Here is a 19,664-nt window from a genome sequence, read left to right as displayed (position 1 = left end):
CACAGCAGTCGATACGTTGTTTGCCGTCATGGAGTGATACAATTGTGTATCATCGGCATAAATATGGTATTTACTGTTTCGTATACAGGTTGTTATATCTGCACTATATATAATAAAAAGCAGCGGTCCCAACAGTGATCCTTGGGGAATTCCCCTGGGAACTGCTTTAGGGGTGGAAGACAAAGTAGTACCGTCTTTCTTTTTAATCTCAACCCGCTGGAGTCTATTAGTTAGATAACTTTCAAACCACTTGACCGTGTCGCAGTCAAAACCATAGAACGACAATTTTGAAAGTAACAAATTTATATTTACACTATCAAAAGCGCGGGAAAAATCTAATAATGTTAATATCGAGCCTTCGCCCCGGTCTCTTGCCTCTAGTATGTTGTCAACAACATCTGCCAGTGCGGTTGCAGTGCCCCTGCCCCGTCTAAAGCCCGACTGCAAATCCGGCAGAATTCCATTTGTTTCTAAAAAATTTACCACCTGTGTATACACTACTCTTTCCAGAACCTTGGACAGACACGGTAAAATACTTATGGGTCGGAGGTCTTTATAGTTTTGAGGGTTGTTGTTCTTAGGCAGTGGCCGTACATTCGCGAACTTCCATAAAGTCGGAAAAGTATGTGTGTTAATAGATTTGTTGACTACATTAGTTATTGCATTAAGGGACTGCGGAAGAGTTAATTGGATCATATCTCTAGATATACCATCTATACCTATAGCGTTCGACGTTATGTTGTTGATTATTTTTAAAACAGTGTTTGAATCTGTAGGAATTAAAGAAAAAGAAGCTGAGCTGTATCTATGGAATTCAAAAAATGATAAGTCCGAAATCGTTACATTTGAGCTGCCGGGTATATCTAGAAACGCAGTATTTAAACCGTCTGGGTCATCACATTGTTCTAAAAATGTACTGTCCTTCGTAGGAGTGGACAGTACGTGCGTTTTTATGTTGTACCATAAAACTTTAGGCTTTTTTGTGTTGTCAGTAATATTTTTGGTGAAATATGCCTTTTTTTCGTTATATAATGCAACGGCCGCTTGGTGTTTTAAATCTAAATAGTAACGTTTTTGTGCTTCATTATTAGTTGTTCGGGCCCGACAGCGGGCTTCATCGCGTAATTTGAAAATTAATTTAATGTTATCTGTAATCCACGGCGTTGGTGTACCCCGAAACGTTGTTTTTTTTATTGGCGCGTGTTTATCAAAAATACTTAAAACATATGAATTAAACATACCCACCAGGTCATTTACGTCAACCTCACAATTTAATGCCTCCCACCTGATCGAATCCAAATCGGTCAAGAAGTTATTAAGATTTATATTCCGTAAGGGTCTGTAAATTTTGACAACCGCCTCAGGCTTATTTTTTTTAAAAAGTAATTCACACGTAATAAAAGCGTGATGACCCAGCTCGGTTATATCATTGACGGTTACACTTCGATAGTTTGCGTCTGTGCAGATCAGGTCAATTAATGTTGCACTATCCCCTACGTGATGTGTAGGCACGGTAACAATCTGGTCAATATCACTGTAATTACAGAAATCTAATATGCGCTTAGTGTTGATACTACCACAGTCTAATAAATTAACATTAAAGTCTCCTAGTAGGATAACATTGTCATAAGGAGCGAGAGCACAAATACTATCAGTAACAGCATCAAGGAAAGTATCCAGATCCAACCAAGGAGGACGATACGCAGTTCCAATCAATAAAGTTTTTGTATTCACCGTTAAACTCATCCACATTTGTTCAACTGAGGGGTGGATAGGGTGAGCTTTGACTCGCGTGCTTATGTCAAGTCTGGTATAAAATGCAACCCCCCCTCCACGGCCTCCGCGAACATTCGCGGGACGAGGAATATGACGAAACTTATACCCGGGAACCTCAGGTGCACGACCTTCCTCCCCCTCACGAAGCCAAGTTTCATTTATTGCCATAACATCAACTCGATAATTATTCATGGCAATGAGAAATTCGTCGTGGTTCGTTGCTAGAGAGCCAGCATTATGAAAACCAAATAGTATATTTTTATTGCGTGGCATCAATCTTGGTTGGATAAGGAACACAGCATACCATTTTACATTGATATGAAGTTGTTATAAACGGGCTCTCTAAACAATAAAAAATACACACTTTAAAAACACACCTATTTTGGATACTGCTATTAGAAAATTGCCATACCAAAGCGTTAAACAATATCATGTTTATGAAATAAAAAAAATCACAATAAAAAGAAATACACACATACTGATAAACCTTCAAATAAATACGCAAATTATCAATTATATAATAACATTTACTTATTTGGACTTTCAACCACAGCCGGCCCAAAAACCCGTATAAGATCTTCCTCACTACGTATAACACTTGCCTTGTCTCCAGGCCCACGACGGGCAAGAATACGGCCGTGCCTGGTCCACACGTACTTCCATCCCGCACGTTGTCCCGCGTCCCTCGCACGACGAAACAAAAGACGATTCAGCTTTGTGAGACGTTCATTAACGTAGAAGCGTCTCGGTGCACCTGCCATGTTGAGGTCAGCTGTAGTCGCCCCCCGCCGCACGCGCGCACCATTTATAAGATCGTCACGCAGGCTGCGACGCGCCAGTCGTACTATGACTGTACGGGGACGTATCTCCATCTCGCCGGCCGCGCTTGTGGCGTCAATACGTCTCCCACCGATCCGGTCCGCACTCACGATATCTCGATCCTCCAAATGAATACCGAGCTTTGTACTTAATAACTTAACAGTATGTATTAAGTTTTCCCCATTGCATTCAGGCAAGTTACTAACTTCGATGTCATTTGCTAATAACTGTTGGTCGCGATCATTTAATTCAAGTCGCAACTGGGCCACTTCGTTACCGTTGACAGATTCGGCCAATTTCTGTTCGAGAGTAAAGACTCTCGCCTCCATTGCATCCATTTTGGATTTTTGGGTTTCCAAGGATTTCTTGAAGACTTCATTGTCTATTTGGAGCTGGTTAATATCGGTTTGCATTTTTTTAAATTCATCTAAGACATTTTTACGCAAGTTAAGCAGCTCATCTTTAACGAAAGTCTTGATCTCTTCCTTAAATTTCCTGAGGAGGCCGGCCAAATCAGAGTTGCTGTCCGTGCTACTATTCAACGGACTTGAGTCCACTTGACCCTCTGATGCGCAGTCGTTATCGGAGCGTGCCAAATCATGGGTGTTTACCGTCACTTTTTTTACACATTCCGGGCATATCCATGATGGGCTAACGCGACCTGAAACTGGTGCTTTTCCGCAAGAACGGTGGTACACGGCGACACATTTGCTACATTTAGCGGCATCTAGCGATGAAAGGAACTTGGCGCAACCATTGCATTTGACGGACGGCATGTTTACACGCTTCTAAAGATCAGCTGAGTTTTATCGATTTTAGTTCGCGTTAGCCCAGGTTTCCAATAGATGGCGTTGTAAACGGCGACTATATACTTGAGGCAAGGGGAGATTAATCGATTTTTTATGGAATGATTTTGTAAGATTGATAATATCGGGGTTCATCAATGTAATAATTATTAGATAATTTTATAATCACTTTGTACTTCACTTTTTTTTTTTTAGGTTTAAGGTAGTTATAAGTCACAATTTGTTTAGAGTTTATATTTAAGTTTAGTTTTAAGATTTTTTATTGTTTACACTTCACCAATGCACTGGATAACGTTTGCATGTATTATAGGCACAATACTGTCACTTGTACGCAATAAAGGGTTATAATTGGATTAGCTTTTCTAATTTAAAAAAATAAAAACTTCAGAACAACAATGTTGTCAGCTCCCGTCCGTGACGTCAATTTAGTATATTCATCTGTTATACTTGAACTGCAAAACGGCTAAACTGATTTAACCATAATTTGATCAATAAATTGAGTATATTTTGAGATATGTTCCACGTTCTCCTGACAACATCTTATCCGCTATCACTTATTGCTAAGTCAGGGGTTGAGCTAGTAGTCTTAACAATGTTGCAGTAATCGACTCAACTCGTGTAAGCAACCATTACACAATCAATTGCGTAATAGAAAGTTGTGATTCGTTATCAACCAGATGGTTTAAAACATTCTTTTACATGCGTCAGCCAACCAAATATTTGTGGTACTCCATAACCATTAATTTCAACGTGTAAACTTAACAGATTTTATCTAACAAATCTAATACGTATCTTTTTATACGTTTTTAAATGAATTTCGACCATATGTGCATAAATTTAAGTTCTACATCAGAACATTCAGTTTAAGACAAACGTTGCTAAAACATGAAAAATTCAAAGTTGTGAATAAAACAATTGAATTTATCAAGTGATATTGTCATACCCGTTAATTAGTCGCATATGTATGTAAAACGGAATATATAATTGCGGAGGTACATATAACACATTTGAATAAGTTGTGAGTTGGCATGGCAGTGAGCAGGCCGCGTAACGGTGTCTAGCATCGAAGTTGTCGGTTGTTGGCGGGGGTCATCGGCGCGTGGCGACAATTAAAACCGGGATAAGTGTTGCGTGTACCTGCGAGATGAGGGCGCTACGGTCGATACGAGGGGGACCGCCCGCGGGGAGGGGCCAACCATTCGGTTAAGGAGTTTAGAATACAAGTCACGGAGTATTGATGTCTCCCGTGTTATTTTTATTGCGTAAAAACACAATTATGAGATGCCCCATCTCCCTCTAACGACGAAGTGTGCATCTGCAAGGTAGCCTATAATGTATAGGTACCTATATCTGCCGAGCTTCAATTTACGAATGACGCCGGTGTTTGTATATCTCAAAAATATCACTAAAGGAATAGAGCAAAAACTGAATGGGCTCAATGAATACGAAATCTATGAATTCATATAAGGAATAATAGATTTCCATTAGGACGTGTGGAAAAATAAGCATCTTTTGAGCAATTTTAACATCTGCGTCACAAGACGTGTGGGCGTTGAGGCGGCAGACAGAGCGTTCGGGTGTGGGACGGGGTGCGGGTGAGCCAACTCTTCATTCCCATTTAGCTACTGAATTGTACAGCGGGAGGAGGCCATGATTATGTTTACTAACCCCGGCCGCCCGCGCCCCCTGGTCTACGCGGTCCGAATTAACACACGATCTTTGTCCCGAAACTCGGTCTTTACACAGCTACCCTGTCGATCGGTGTTGCTATGTGCCAAATTGCGAACGGCGGATATGAAGCACTGTTTGCTTATCGATTGTTCTGGAGTCTAAATACGGTGTAAAGTATAAACTGTATAAACGAATTTGGAAAAGTACATTGATATACAACAATAACCTACGGTTCGGGTTTACTTTAAAAGAATTGAAAAATTATAATATACCTACTTAATTATATGCATGCAAATACAAGTAAGTACATATCATATACGTTTAACTATTGCTCACAAGCGATGTCTGTAGTTATTCACTAAAGGAAGAAAGTTTAGATAAAATGCCTTTACGAAGGGAAGCGGCATTGTTTTTTTAAACCAAAATATGTTTAACCCGTAAATCATGACGTGTGGCCACAGAGCGCGGCCAGATCCAACCACAGCGTAATCAAGTGTTGTCAGTAAAACAAAAATGAGTGGACTTTATATTTTATTACTATTGGAGTAATATTGAATTCAGTGAAGGGTCATTTGTTTATTAAGTGAAAAGCGCAAAAATGGTTATTCTGTTTTATATGACACAGCCTACATTAAATAACAAGTTTGAGAACAATCTGCTTTTATAGCAGTAGTAGCGTAAGCGCATTGGATTTTGATTCCAAATTGTAAAGATGAGGTTAAAAATGCGCCATAGTACACAATTTCGCTGTGTCAGTAGCGTAGTATGGCAGGAGCGTAAAATGGTCCTGTGGTATACAACGAGTTGACCCACTGATCCTCTTTACGCTGGCGCGGCGTTGGTAATCGTCTAAAAACTCGACCGCGGCGCGACCAGCCCCTGACCACTGACCGCGCTATCGTATGTAGCCGACAAACAACAAAAACATTTTTCATTCAACAAAAATAATGAATGGATATCTTTTAAAATTGTAATATGAACAACTTTATTAGCAGGTCAGTACGTCCCGTAAACATAGTTTAAGAAGATCTTGTGAAGAGAGAGTAAAAGCGCAATATATTTTTCAAAAAATAATCCAAATGTTATTTTTTATTACAGTAAAGTAGTCAGCCTTTTTCATAATATGAATGTGACGTTATATTATTTAAAGTTTGTGAAACAGTCAGTGGAGTATGATGGGAATGTGTCGGTCGGCTGCTACGTACCACAGCGCCGCCAGGGTCATTACCACGCGGCTGGGGGCGCGTTCCTACTAGCGCCAAGCGCTCCCGACAACGTTTACGTAACACTGTCTTTATGACACCTCTGATTAATTTCATGAGCCGTCCTTGATTCTACATCCTCAAGTAGCTCGAAGACCTTTCATAATAGTTTAGGAGAGGATCTTCTCATTCAAGTTCGTTAATCGTGCAGGTAAACTCTCTGAAATCGACCAAGCTCTTTTGCTTGCGTCGCCTGTCTACTCATTTGTAAACTTTATCTTGTGCTTCCCAATATAATCTTTGCATGGAAGCTTACAAATCATACTTTGACGTAGTTTACTTTTCTTACTATACTACATGTCTGCCGAAAAATAATGAAACCCTACCATATTTTATTTAAATCGTTCCAGCCATTTTGGCATAATACTCGAACATGCAATCATATTCAAACACACGTCATGTCATTTACAAATTCGCATTTAAATTTTTTTAGAACTAGAATGCCTCCGATTACATTCTAATCATCTAAAAAGTAAAACTATAAATGCCCAAAATCAATATCTAAATGGCGAGCACGACACACACGAGACATTATAACAATACCTATAGACGCATATGTGACCATACGAATACAAAAGTTGGTGGGACACATCGTAATCACATAGAGTGGTTGGTCCCCGCGTCTGCGAAGTTGCAGGCACTGCGCTATTCAGGTAGAGGGACGCCTAATGAAAGTCGATGAGATGAATGTTTCGGTTTTAATTAGAATTGATTAAAGTCGCCAGATCCCTGCGCGTTGGGAAACGTAGTAGGAAATGCAAGTTTCAAATTGACTATTTCTTGCATTGGATTTGATATGCTGTGTTTAACGATGTCGACGTTGTTCTATAAACGAAGTTAGTATTAATGAAGTATGTGTAGTGTAGTAAAACTATGTCGATTATGTATGTTCCAAATTATTTGTTAACCAACAACATAGAAACCTTCTCTCTTAATGTATTTTTGAAGGCAGCGTCGAATTTTGTCCTTTTATAGACAGAAATATTATCTACGATTTTTTATACGTAATTAACTACAATCTACATCGAATTTAGTATAATACGTGGACATGGTTTATCTCATAATCGTGTCTGTCATGTCGTCATATCTAATCTTAATAAAAATTGTCTCAATCGGGTCATGTTTGAAGTAATTGATCCAGTCGCAGGTGTGACGGTTCCGCCGCTCACAATATCATGTTCGACGTATAATTCACTTGTCACACAGATGGTAACATAAAAGATGTTGTCCAAGGACTTAGAGCGCGAGTCGCGGCGCGTATCGAGGCAACCGCACGATCGCGTGAGCCCTTGCTGTTCCACCTTATTGGTATGGTGAGGCGGTGGATCGATTCCCAAGTGAGTTTACGAGCTCGATCATTATCTCTATCAACATTTCGGTAATGGCATCCGAGACTGTTAAACAGTAGACGGGTTTTGACTAAAACCTGACGCGACTGATAATAATAATTTGACTTGGTTTTTTACACTTTCTTTGTAGAGGCATAATTGAATTAAAGCTCTTTTATGTTCCTTTAAATGGGTTTTTAGGATTTGGTTTTGTTATACAGGTTACTGACGCTACTTGTATAGTTAACTTTGCCACGGAAACAATAAGATTTTAAAATAGCTTACACCACGGTTGACTGTTAAGACTTTACAGAACCGGTAGGTGCATTCCAATGCTCGATTAGAAATCAATAAAATAAAACAAGATGTTTTTCTACGGGTCGGACTATTATAAAAAAAGTTGTATATTACTAGAATTACGTTACAATCGGTTTTACATAAAACTTGGTTATTCGATTTATTTTTTGCAATTCGATAATCGTGCGTGTATGTTAGACACGGCAACACGCGGAGTAATTGTTCGGATTCGGAGGCTCCAGCAAAGACACCCGCTGAGCCATCCTTATAAAAAGATTCGATATAGGATACTTTATAAGTCTAATAATAGAAAAGAATCAAACACGCGTTAATCCACATGGGCCCACGTGACGCAGACGCCATTGCAGAATATTATTAACGTACAAGTACCTAGTACCTAATACTGCTGTCTTCGTCAGTCCATGTGCGTGACTGGTCTGTTACGAAAATCAATAACAAAACAATGTCTTATTATAAAGTTGGACTCCAAGGATACTACAGTTATATAAGTAGCCTTGAGTACGTACTATGTTAATATAAATACAATCGAACTGAATTGGGTTATTCGATTAACATTTTCAGGTAAACAGTATCTTTAAACAGTCAAATAAATTTGTTATTATGTCTATCTTAAACTGTTAAAATTTCGTATTTTATGTGATATAAATACTCACAGGACTGATTTATTTAGTCATGAAGTGTAGGCATGGATAGATTAGGCATTAGATATGCCTACACTTCACTTATGACGTGGACTATAATGTAATAGAGAGAAGCGAAGCCGCGCACATCAGCTAGTATTATAAAAACGATAGTTACTGCATGGCAGTCTGGCTGATAACCTTCTACGGCTAAACGGGTGAATCGATCTTAGTGAAATTTGTTGGTGATAGATATTATCAAAGGGAAGTCGTATATTGCTTTAAAAAAAAAATACACAGGCTGAGTTGCTGATAAAATGCAATCCTAATAATATTACAAATGCGAAAGTTTGCGAGGATGAATGAATGTATGTATGTTTGTTACTCTTTCACGAAAACCCTAATGAACGGATTTTGATGATATTTTATACAAACATAGTTTATAGCCTACGTTAAAACATAGTAAACTTATCACCAAGGCAAATCTTTTCACGCGGACGAAGTCGCGGTCGGAAGCTAGTTATAGGTACATGCATTTTTTATACGCGTTCTGTTTCGTACAGCAGTGATGATGTTTTATTTAACATACAACGAGTCTCAAGATCAAAGCATAATCTATGATGATCAGAAGTTTGTAGAACAGAGGTACTTACTTTGATGCTTATCAGCTAACTGTATAAGAGGATTGGGAAGGTCCCGCCGCCTGTAGAAGCACATGACTTTTGCCTCCACGTTGCCAGAGGGCGTCTTGTTCAGCTCCTCTATCCGTCGGATCTGGTACGGAGACGTCGACGACGTCTCGAAATAGACGCAGTCTGTAGACAAATATAATGACCATTGGTTAGATAGGACTCAACTGTTACCTGTCAATTATAAGAATAATTAGGGTGGAGTGACATGCACGAATTAACTACTGTAAGTAACTATACCTTCATTATAAGCAACTGAAAGACGCATGTTGTCAATTAGGTAAATCAGATATAACTAATTTCGGTTAAGTTGCAGAATACAGGATACAGCTACGTGCCCTAAGATACATCTAACATAGTGGTATTTCGATAACGACGCTGAGGTATTATATTGGGTTGCGTGAATTCGACCAATTCTTTAAGCCATCGGCGTTCATTGGAACATTATGTGGTGCATTAGTGCTACCTCGAAATACCTATTTCAGCGTTTTTACCTAGACTACAAGTGCCAACTGTAGGTGTGCAGTAGGTGGTGCGGAACGGTCGGTTGCCGTTTATCCGTACCGATACTTATGTTGCTTGTTGTGCCACATGGACAACTAATGTAAATGGCGCCTTTTTACCGTTATCCCGTACAACACAACTAAATAACACGCGCGCATAATGACACGCTTCAAACCTTTCATTCCGAACCGTAAGCGCGTTAGTTTTGGACGATTAACCTTCTGACAATACTTGCCATCGCTGCGTTTAAGAGTGAGCACAATATAGTGACGTGGACCACATTCTGACATAATTTATGGAAGTGATACCAGTTACAAATCTATATTGTACTTATAAATGTGCTCTTTAACTACGTTCCGTTTTCAAGTATTGCTGCTTTTTGCGTGTGTGGGTGTTAAAAGAGGCGGGCTCATGACGATATTGAACAAACGTATTCAACTTTTAGACCTTGGCAATTTTCAGCTTCACAAGCTCGGTCCGCTAAGTCGGAAGTAATACGAAAACTCGTGCCGCTTCATAATCACCAGAAAATAGAATTCTAGCCGATCTCATATTTCGTATGAAACTTTCCATTCTGGTACGATCGCGAGGTGAACTAAAATTAACTTACGATGAGACGTGAATTCACGTGTAATAGATACGAAAGAGCGCTTTATTTTTTCATGTTTAACTATCATCATTCTGATGTGATACTTCCTGTTCGAGCATTGTGACACTTAGATGTATTTATAGTACTTTAACAATGTAGACTCGTTAAGGTTACATTGGTCCGGTTCGTCGAGAGGGACCCACACTATATTTTTGTAACAAATTGTGACAGCTGAATGTCACTATTACATTGTGGAGTAAGAATAAAGTTGTAAAGGTATCTAATATCTCCAATAAGCAGTAAAAGGGTATGTGAAACAGATCCGTGTAAATCGACGACTCGTCGTAAAACGCACGAGTGGCGAGGCGCGGCGACCTGGCGTTTATAAGAAACAACACTAGTACTTATATCAATAGGTATGCAGTAGGTATATGTGTGTACGTGGTTCATCTACAGTTCTACACAGATACATAGCCGACCAATACAAGAGTTGCGGATATACGTATGATGTTATACCTAGCGCATGTACATGTATGTGCGTAAGTTGGGGCATTATGCGGCTGATAGCGATGTTAACGCCCGTTCAGTTTTGCCAAGAAGTGTATTTTTGGATCGTGTCAATAAGTAAGTGTATAGTAAATTTAGCCAGGACACGTCATCACGAGAGGGCAGAGAATGATTGAATTCTCTCTGTGAGATTTCGCGTGGCGACGTTTTACTTGTTTCTTTTGTTGTTAATTACCATAACTGGCCTCAGGGTCACCTGTTACGAACGACACATATACAATTCTTGCGATATTTTTATGAAAATAATTAAACGAGCGTCATGTAGGCTGGTCACGTCTATAATACCTACTAGACTCATAATATATCAGGTAAAGTATCAAGTACCTAAGTACATTTTACGTGGAGTTTGCTAACACGTCCTATGTTATTTTTATCAATATTCCATACTTTTTTTTTAATACCTTCGGGAGGCAATAATGAGATTATTTATTTAAACCATACGTATCGATATAGTGTCGACAAATTATATTAGAAGCTAAGAAATCGGTAGGTATCATATCAAATCATGGAGCCTTCAGGTACCTAGTTTATTTTTATTTACTGCTGGACAGCTTCTTACATTTCAACATTTTGTACCCATCCATAGCTTTAAATCACTTTTGACATACACCTTGCATTTTTAATTAAGATTCCTTTTTCTTTTTACCGAGTACCTACCTGGCTATGTTAATCGATTCTGAGCGTTTGTCTACCGTATATTTTGTTCTTTTGTTTTGTGCCAGTCTAAGGTTGGACATAATAGGTGGTAAATTCATCAAAATGAACATGCTTTATAACTTTCATGCATAACATATTTCTATAAAAAAACAATGATTTGATTTTTGCCATATATAAAGGTTTATCGTTTTTGTGCCATTCAAATAATCGGCAACGATCATAAGTATATGGAAGTCAGGCTTATTTGATAAAAAACGAGTCTCTCGTCATTTAACTGACTTTTGTAAGCATGTAGTTCTAGAACTAGCAACGGTAACCCAATTGAATGCTTACCGCTTCAGAATTATGAAGCCAATGAGATCCATGTAACACAAACCTTTGAGCATAGCCAGAGGCATTAACGGAATACGATTGTATGTAGTGTGTAACCCACAATGCCAGTGTTATTAAAACCAAAACAGATCTACCGAGATTAGTGACTGACTGTAGAAGCTATACATTTCCTGGTTTCTGAACATATCAAATACATTGACCTAATATGCCTCTATTACGCAAATAAACACGCATGTAGATAGTATTATACGCAAAAACAAGCACAAAAACACCTTAACCACTGTATGAATGAAGTAAGTAAACGAACACGCAAATAAGCTGCTAGCAGAAGCGTAGAAATTTAATATTCGTTGTGTTGACAACATGCAACTAGGAGACGCAACGCAGTCTGCCAATGGTCATATGCGAATGCTAGACTTCGTCGGGCAATTCCTAATTATTTATTTAAGTCTACAGTTTGTTTGTTAAAAGTTATGTTTTACGTTTGACCAAAGCTTAAAGGCTATGTCTAAAATGACATCACGGAGTATTATAATATGAAAGATGCATACAATCTGAAGAAGTGACACAAAAACGATAAACTATATTCAATATTGGATTCATCAATCTTAAATATTGGGTCAAAATTCTGGAAGTTTGAGTTTCCAATTCAATTTAACACTAGGTGAGCAAAGTTAGACAATACAGTACACAATGGGTGCCGCCAAATGGTCGGCGAAGACGGGGAGACCGAAACGCACACGGCAGGGAGATCTGTATAGGTTCATAAAATATGGGCAACCGAGGGGTTCACGGGATCCGCCTTTCCTTGGCCTTCGGTCAGTAACAACAAAAAAAAACAACTCTGCTCCACAAAGGACCAGAAATAGTTAAATGACCTAGTTTTGAATTTTTTAACTGATAGACTAAGGGCTGAAGTTCCACAACTTAAGGTTAAGTGCCGGATAACCTATCCGATAAATAAACTAATAGCAAATGTCTGAAATTATCTGTCACAATTCCGCCTGATAACGTTATACTTATTTTGAACCGGGGCTAATATTCCTCAATAGCGACAAGTAATCCTAGATATCTAAGATGCTAACCTATATTAAACAAGTATTTTTTAATCTATACTAATATATAAAGCTGAAGAGTTTGTTTGTTTGTCTGATTGTTTGTTTGTTTGTTTGTTTGTTTGAACGCGCTAATCTCAGGAACTACTGATCCGATTTGAAGAATTCTTTCAGTGTTAGATAGCCCATTTATCGAGGAAGGTTATAGGCTATATATCATCACGCTACTACCAATAGGAGCAGAGTACGAGTAAAAAATGTTACAAAAACGGGGAAAAATTTCACCATTCTCTCTTATGTGACGCAAGCGAAGTTGCGCGGGTCAGCTAGTTATTAAGAAAAACATTTAACGAATAATAAAATTAAACAACGCAATCATATTAAGTTGCGGTTGATTTACAAGTTAGTAGCGTAAGTTACACGTTTTATGCAATAAACTACCGCATTTTGTGACATAACGTCTCGTCGTATTTACTCTAGCGTCGGCTAACCGTGTGTATAATCCGAGTCATTGTAAAACCACAAGCGTAAGTCACTCCACTATTTTCATTTATCCCAAACGAACATCCGCTGTCGTTTATGAGTTCATACACACGAGGTTTTAGTATCTTAAACAAATAATAGGGGTAAAAAATTGGTTAAGAGTGTTGTGAAGCGCGTTGGTTCCGCGGCCGTTGTATAAAAACGGTAGACTTTTATGGAGCTACAAAATTATTCGTGCGGTCGTTTACTAAACAGGCGGTTGTCACTCAACTACAACCATAAGTTACGAACTTTTATGATTTACCATTGTTTTATTCTCCTCACAGTTATTAAAAAGAAATATGTGTTTTATACAAGATGGACCCGTTTTAATACATTGTGATGATGTACAAACATAAACATAATCCCGCCTAAAATACAAGAAAATTTTTACAGAACAGTTGTTTCACTGTTTTAACTAAGTAACCCTAATTTAAACATGTTAGATTAAAAACGATGACCGACAGTTTTCAAGTGTCTAAATGTCAAGAAGTATTTTTAGAGTTTTGGATCAATGAGTGCAAAACGGAACACACGTGGGAGTGCTTTAGTGACCCGTAACTGTGACTTACGCTTGATCGGTACTATTATTTTTACATATTTTCTGATTATTATATCATAATGGTGACAATTTACAAGTCAAGATTTTACATGAAGTGGTATATTGCTAGCCATACATGTTCAATATACCAGTCAAGTTAGCAGCGGACTTCGTAGGAAGTCAAGTAAACTTGACCGTGTGCTTGCTTGATTAGTACACATAGCGTCGCTTCGTTTTCGTTATATGCTTAACAGCAAGCTTGGTCAGTATAAGGTGCATAATTTAACCTGGTAAAAAGGAACATTTTCATGACTCTTTTTCCGTAATTCTTGATGGAGCCTCGTTATAAATCAGTGTTCGTGATTTTTTTATTTATTGTTTGGGCGACACTGATTGTAAACCTTTTTATGATAACTAATTCGGTCAGGCAAAGTCACTAGAGATAATCGTAAACTACTTAAATGAAGACCTCACCGAGAGCTGATAAGCCAATTTTTATATTTCGAAGAGATTTCTAAGATACATTAATTTTCGTATCTGTTGACTACGAATTGTCAACTTCTGATAACCCGCCTTAAACTCTTAACTAACGTATTTATACGGTTTATGACCACAATAGAATTGTGGGTGACACGTATTTTAAAGTTCAGCTATTTGAACTCGAGATCTTGAACGCTAAGTTAGCATCGATGCCAACATTCGAGTCATTGCCGCCATGTCGTAAGAGGTTTTATAACATTATGATGAGATTAGCCATGTGTCATAATGTTTAATTAGGCAATATTCTCTTAAGTCACTAGTAGAACATTTTTGGCGACATTTTTGCTGTTGGAAGAAAATATCTTTGCCATTTAGTCAAAGTTGTCAACGACATCACCCAGTTTTACACGGTCCACGCTTCAAAGCGTATTGGTGATACCAATTATTGTGGTTATACATTCAAGTACTAAGGGATATTGTGTAATTTTCCGCGAGTTGCATCGCGATCAATTACCAATGCAGTCATTAAGTAGTATAAAACGTAGTGCACGTATCCATCAGTATGTGTGCTGCCACTAATTTCCAGAAACGCTTGAACGATTTTGATGGGGTTCTCGCTAATGTTAATAATAAAACTTCGTACTGTGTATTCAGATAAGGCAATAACGCGATAAGGTGGAAGCAATTTTAAAGTGACAGTAATGCTTGCCACAAATATTGTTTGTTGCTATGCAAAAGCAGTAAGGGCAGTCGATGATTAAAAAGTAGAAGATGCAAACACTATTAGAAATGGTTGACGTTGCCAGCGAGACAATAACAATAAAGATAGTACGAGCAGTAGTAAGCGTAGGCTGAAAACTGAACAAATCGACGATCACATTAAACCTACTTTATGAAACACGTAATGGTATGAACGTTTCCATAACTTTGCTTTACTTCGTTGGTCTGTGGTAAACCATTACTTTCTCAACGTAACGGTGTACACAAACATTGTAAACGGTTTCGATAACTTCACCATTCATAGTCATAGGGACCAATAGGGTTAGGAACCATAATCTGATCACAATCACGGAATTACCCCGAAGTATCTTTTAAGGCAAAATGTCATTGAAAAGAGGCAAATGAAATATTATTTCTCGAAATGCGGGAAGAGCAAACATTTAATCAGACCTAGGGATTTTACTCCTCTTCAAAAACCATTTAAACAACTTTTAATGAATCAAATGTTTATAATAATATCAATTTGAAATATCTGTGATTTTTTTATTCAAAAACAAAAAGCGGGTATTGTATTAGATAATTTATGTCAAAAAAAAAACAACTACGTTTATTAGGATTACAAAGTTAAAGCTGACTTGACGCCTAATAAAATCTATGGAAATGACCGCACTTATAATTTTGTAATATTGTAAATACTAATGACGCTCAATTTTGACATGGCGTTCGTACACGAAGTTCTACCGAGACTGGGTAGCTTAAAGTATATGTTTCGTAGTTTCTTAGTTATTTTAGTTTCATGTGGAACTTTCACGTGAACTAAGAAAGGTAAGTAGGTACATGCGAAAAAAAAAACAAATTTTAAATGTTGTTTTTGAACATTTAATTCATTCGTGTTAGTATTTGACCCCGACAGTGTATCAGGTATATTCTAAACGGTAAGCCTAAACACAGGAAAACGATCATTTAAATATGTAACGGGTAGGTATCCGTGGAATGGTAGTCATGTGTGGCGACAACCTTCTCGTCTTTTCAAGTTATCCCGCGCACTGTAGGGTAGGCGGGATAACAAATATTTTTAAGTATTTTTAATACAATAATAATGGAGGTAGTTCTAGAGTAAGACGGATGCATATTACTATATTGTTAAGACACTACTAAGCTAAGTGCTTGTTTATACATTATTCGTGAGTTCACCGGCAACGTATTCGATCGAGAGTTCGATGGCGGTCGGCTACTGCCGCTTAAATGTTTAAATGCAATTTCAATGCTACCAACAGTTGGTATTAGCAACTCATGTGGCGATTGGTAGGTATGTATAATTGCTCGCTGACACGTTGCGCTAAGAATAGACATTTCTAAATATTCGATAGGTAGATTTTTTTAACCCATCGAACTTAAGGATTAGTTGCAGCTGCGTTGTTACCAATCGTAACATCCTATAATATAAAAAAAAAATATGATTTTCGTATTTATTATTAAGAACAAACATCCCATTTTCATGAACAGTTTTTAGGTACAAAGCTTATGAGGAACTAATTATTTTTGTAACTAACTACTACAACTTCCATATGCATGTATTAAATTAAAATTACGTCATGTGATATAGCTTCACTATTATTACTAATGTGATATAAGGAGGAAAATCATTGCAAGAACTACATTAAACAAATTAGTAGGTATACCACATAGCACCAATAGGTAATAGAACAAGTTATTTCTATAAAAATTATAATATGCCATTCAAGTTAGCACTAGATAACTATTAAGAGAACAAGGTAGTTGGTTAACAGCCTATGCTTAAGTAATAGGTCATTGAACTGATACTTTCACATGACTGAAGGTTATGTTCACAAAATGAGAAGTTTTATGTTTATTGTCAAAACTATAAAATATAAAAGGTTTTTATAATGAGATAATGTAAGGAAGTTAGTGGCTATTAAGTCTCAATGACATTGTTGTATAGAGATCACTAAGCATTACATTTAAGTATACTACTAAATATCTCGGTACTATAGAATAAACTTTTAGGTATATTTTTATTATGTAACAAAAAATTTTTATGTATTTCATGCCTTTAGAGTAATTGTAAAGTTTATTGTCAAAATTAATAACTTTATTGTTAGTTTTGATCAAAGCCTTTACAAATACAGAAGTCTTAAATTAGTAAATTGGCCAATGGTTATTATGCTGCTGTATCCCTTTAATATTGTTCTGCAGATACATTTAGCTACAGTAATCTTTTAAAGGACAAAGCAAGTTCTTTTTTAATCGCATCATTAGACCGTCATAAAGGATTAAAAATATTTTTAAGTAAATAATAATCTCCTTTGTTTAAAGTATTATATACAAATAGACTATTCACCATTATATTTATGAAATTTGTTTCAAGTGATAATGTTGGAAAGTTTTCAATATCAACTATCATCTTTTGTTTACCTATCACATTGACTTTAGCATTAAGATTAATTTGTTACCAAAATAGAATGCCTTGTGTAACCTTCATAGTGAAGAATTACAGTTTTATTGAAGTTATTCTAGTTTATTGGTAATTATAAATCTAAAAATGATGAACAATGGTAGGTAAATAATGATGGCATGTTTTAAATTACTTTATTCTCTGTTAGGGTATAGGTTATTATTAAGTTCAGTGCTAAAGAAAAAATACAAGGTAGTGTATGTAGGTCAAGTCATTCTTTGTTAGATACAAGTATGTATTTAGTATGCATAAATTCTAAGGTCAATATAGAAATGATAAAACCCAAACATAATGCATTTTTTTTTGTAGTTTTTAATTGATAAGCAAATCTTATACAAAAAAAACGTTTAGAGGGATAATTACTTTTTAGTTGTATAGTACATTTTTTCAAAGCCATAAAATTATTTTATAGGTCTAAACAAATCCCAACAAAAGTTTTTAGTGGTATGTGTACTACACGATATAATAGGAAGTTAATAAAAGGAAGAGCTAATTAACATTCAACGCGACGAACGCGAAGCGCGGCACACGAGGCGCCCGCGCCAGAGTCCCTCGCGACAACACAACCCATACCGAAGCGCCGGTACTAACTGACCAAATAAGTCTAAATGCCCGCCAATAACTCCACTTATTGCTTTATTCTCATTTCCGGTGCGTTACAGAAGCCCCCAAGCCGTTAGCAACCCTCGTATACACCGAAGACTACCACCAAAATGTTTTGACAACATCGAATATAACCTAAAATCTCGTGTCGAAACCATCAAAACTTCGTCAAACAATCCGGAAAAATCATAAATGTCGTTAGATAATTACAGGCGCTTCGCATCTAACCACCCGCACGCAGATACGCAAGCCGATACAATGATACCTAGATGCAAATGCTAATGTCCTATTTGACGAAATTTGGTAAAATAAATATAACTTTTCCGCAAACAAGGCTTTGCCGCGATGTTTTATACACAAACTCCTAGTATAGTTTGAAAACAGTCAAATAAAGAGTGTAATATAACTGAACTAATTAATGTGAGCAATTAATGAAGGTACGACAATCAAAGCAAAGCACCGCTAGTCGGCTGGCGGTGAACCGGCGAAGCTACAACAAAAATAACCAATTATTGCCACTTACCGCCGACTCTGTACATATTCGCAGCCATTTTTATACACAATCACTATTCATTAACACTTAATTAATCTACATCTGACACAATTAATAACTATAACACTATGTAATTGAGCTTTTAACAATGTTTTTCATCACGTTAACTCCGGACGCCTTTCGCTGATCGCCATTTTCTTTCACACTACTAATTTGGCCAGTGCGCAGTCGCACTTTTTGGCGTAAACTTCCTGCTCTTGAAACAAAGCAATGACATGTCATTAATTTTGTATCCACAAATAATATTAGAATGTTTGTTCTTTTACCATTAAATACGGATTATTTTACAAATAATGTCCATAATTGAAATATAATTTACTATGTCCTAAAAATAAAAAAAATATTTCATTCAAGAACGTTTCATTACCACTCAAACCGTCTACTGGTTAACTAATTGTAACACAAACGCAGTTCATTTTTTGTGAAAACACTTAACTTTTCATATCTTTCGTGATAATTTAACACTGAAGTTTACTTTAAATATTAGGGATATTTAATATTTCAGGCTGAACTGTTTAATTATTTATTTTTACGGCGTTTTTTATTTACCCATGTGTGTAATGGAACGCGTCCCGATACTCCATAGACAAAGACGCTAGGCTTGTCTTTGGAATTTTCTTTAGTCTATGTTACAAACCATAGCCAAAAGTATAGACTAGTGATATATATGCATTTTTTTGTTGATGATTAAAATAAAATAAACATATTCCCTAGAGCAAAAATAACTGTGCAAATGTATAAAACTGATTTTCCAAATTATTATGTAGCATCAAAT

At 37.0% G+C, this 19,664-nt stretch overlaps 1 protein-coding gene across 1 annotated transcript in view; it reads right to left on the bottom strand.

Moving 5' to 3' along the window:
- Positions 1–19,398, bottom strand: part of MTA1-like (metastasis associated 1-like) — a 50,256-nt gene extending 30,858 nt beyond the window's left edge. Inside the window, exons 1-2 of the mRNA XM_076127168.1 lie at positions 18,860–19,398; positions 9,254–9,415 (exon numbers count right to left, since the gene is read on the bottom strand). Of these exons, the coding sequence (XP_075983283.1) occupies positions 9,254–9,415; positions 18,860–18,887 (190 nt within the window). The 5' untranslated portion in view covers positions 18,888–19,398. The remainder of the gene's footprint in view (positions 1–9,253; positions 9,416–18,859) is intronic.
- Between the last annotated feature and the right edge of the window lie 266 nt (positions 19,399–19,664).

Source organism: Anticarsia gemmatalis, chromosome 19 (assembly GCF_050436995.1).
Source record: "Anticarsia gemmatalis isolate Benzon Research Colony breed Stoneville strain chromosome 19, ilAntGemm2 primary, whole genome shotgun sequence".
Taxonomy (NCBI): Eukaryota; Metazoa; Arthropoda; class Insecta; order Lepidoptera; family Erebidae; genus Anticarsia; species Anticarsia gemmatalis.
The sequence above is the reverse complement of the archived record's forward strand: the minus strand, read 5'-3'. Positions and strand labels throughout refer to the sequence as shown.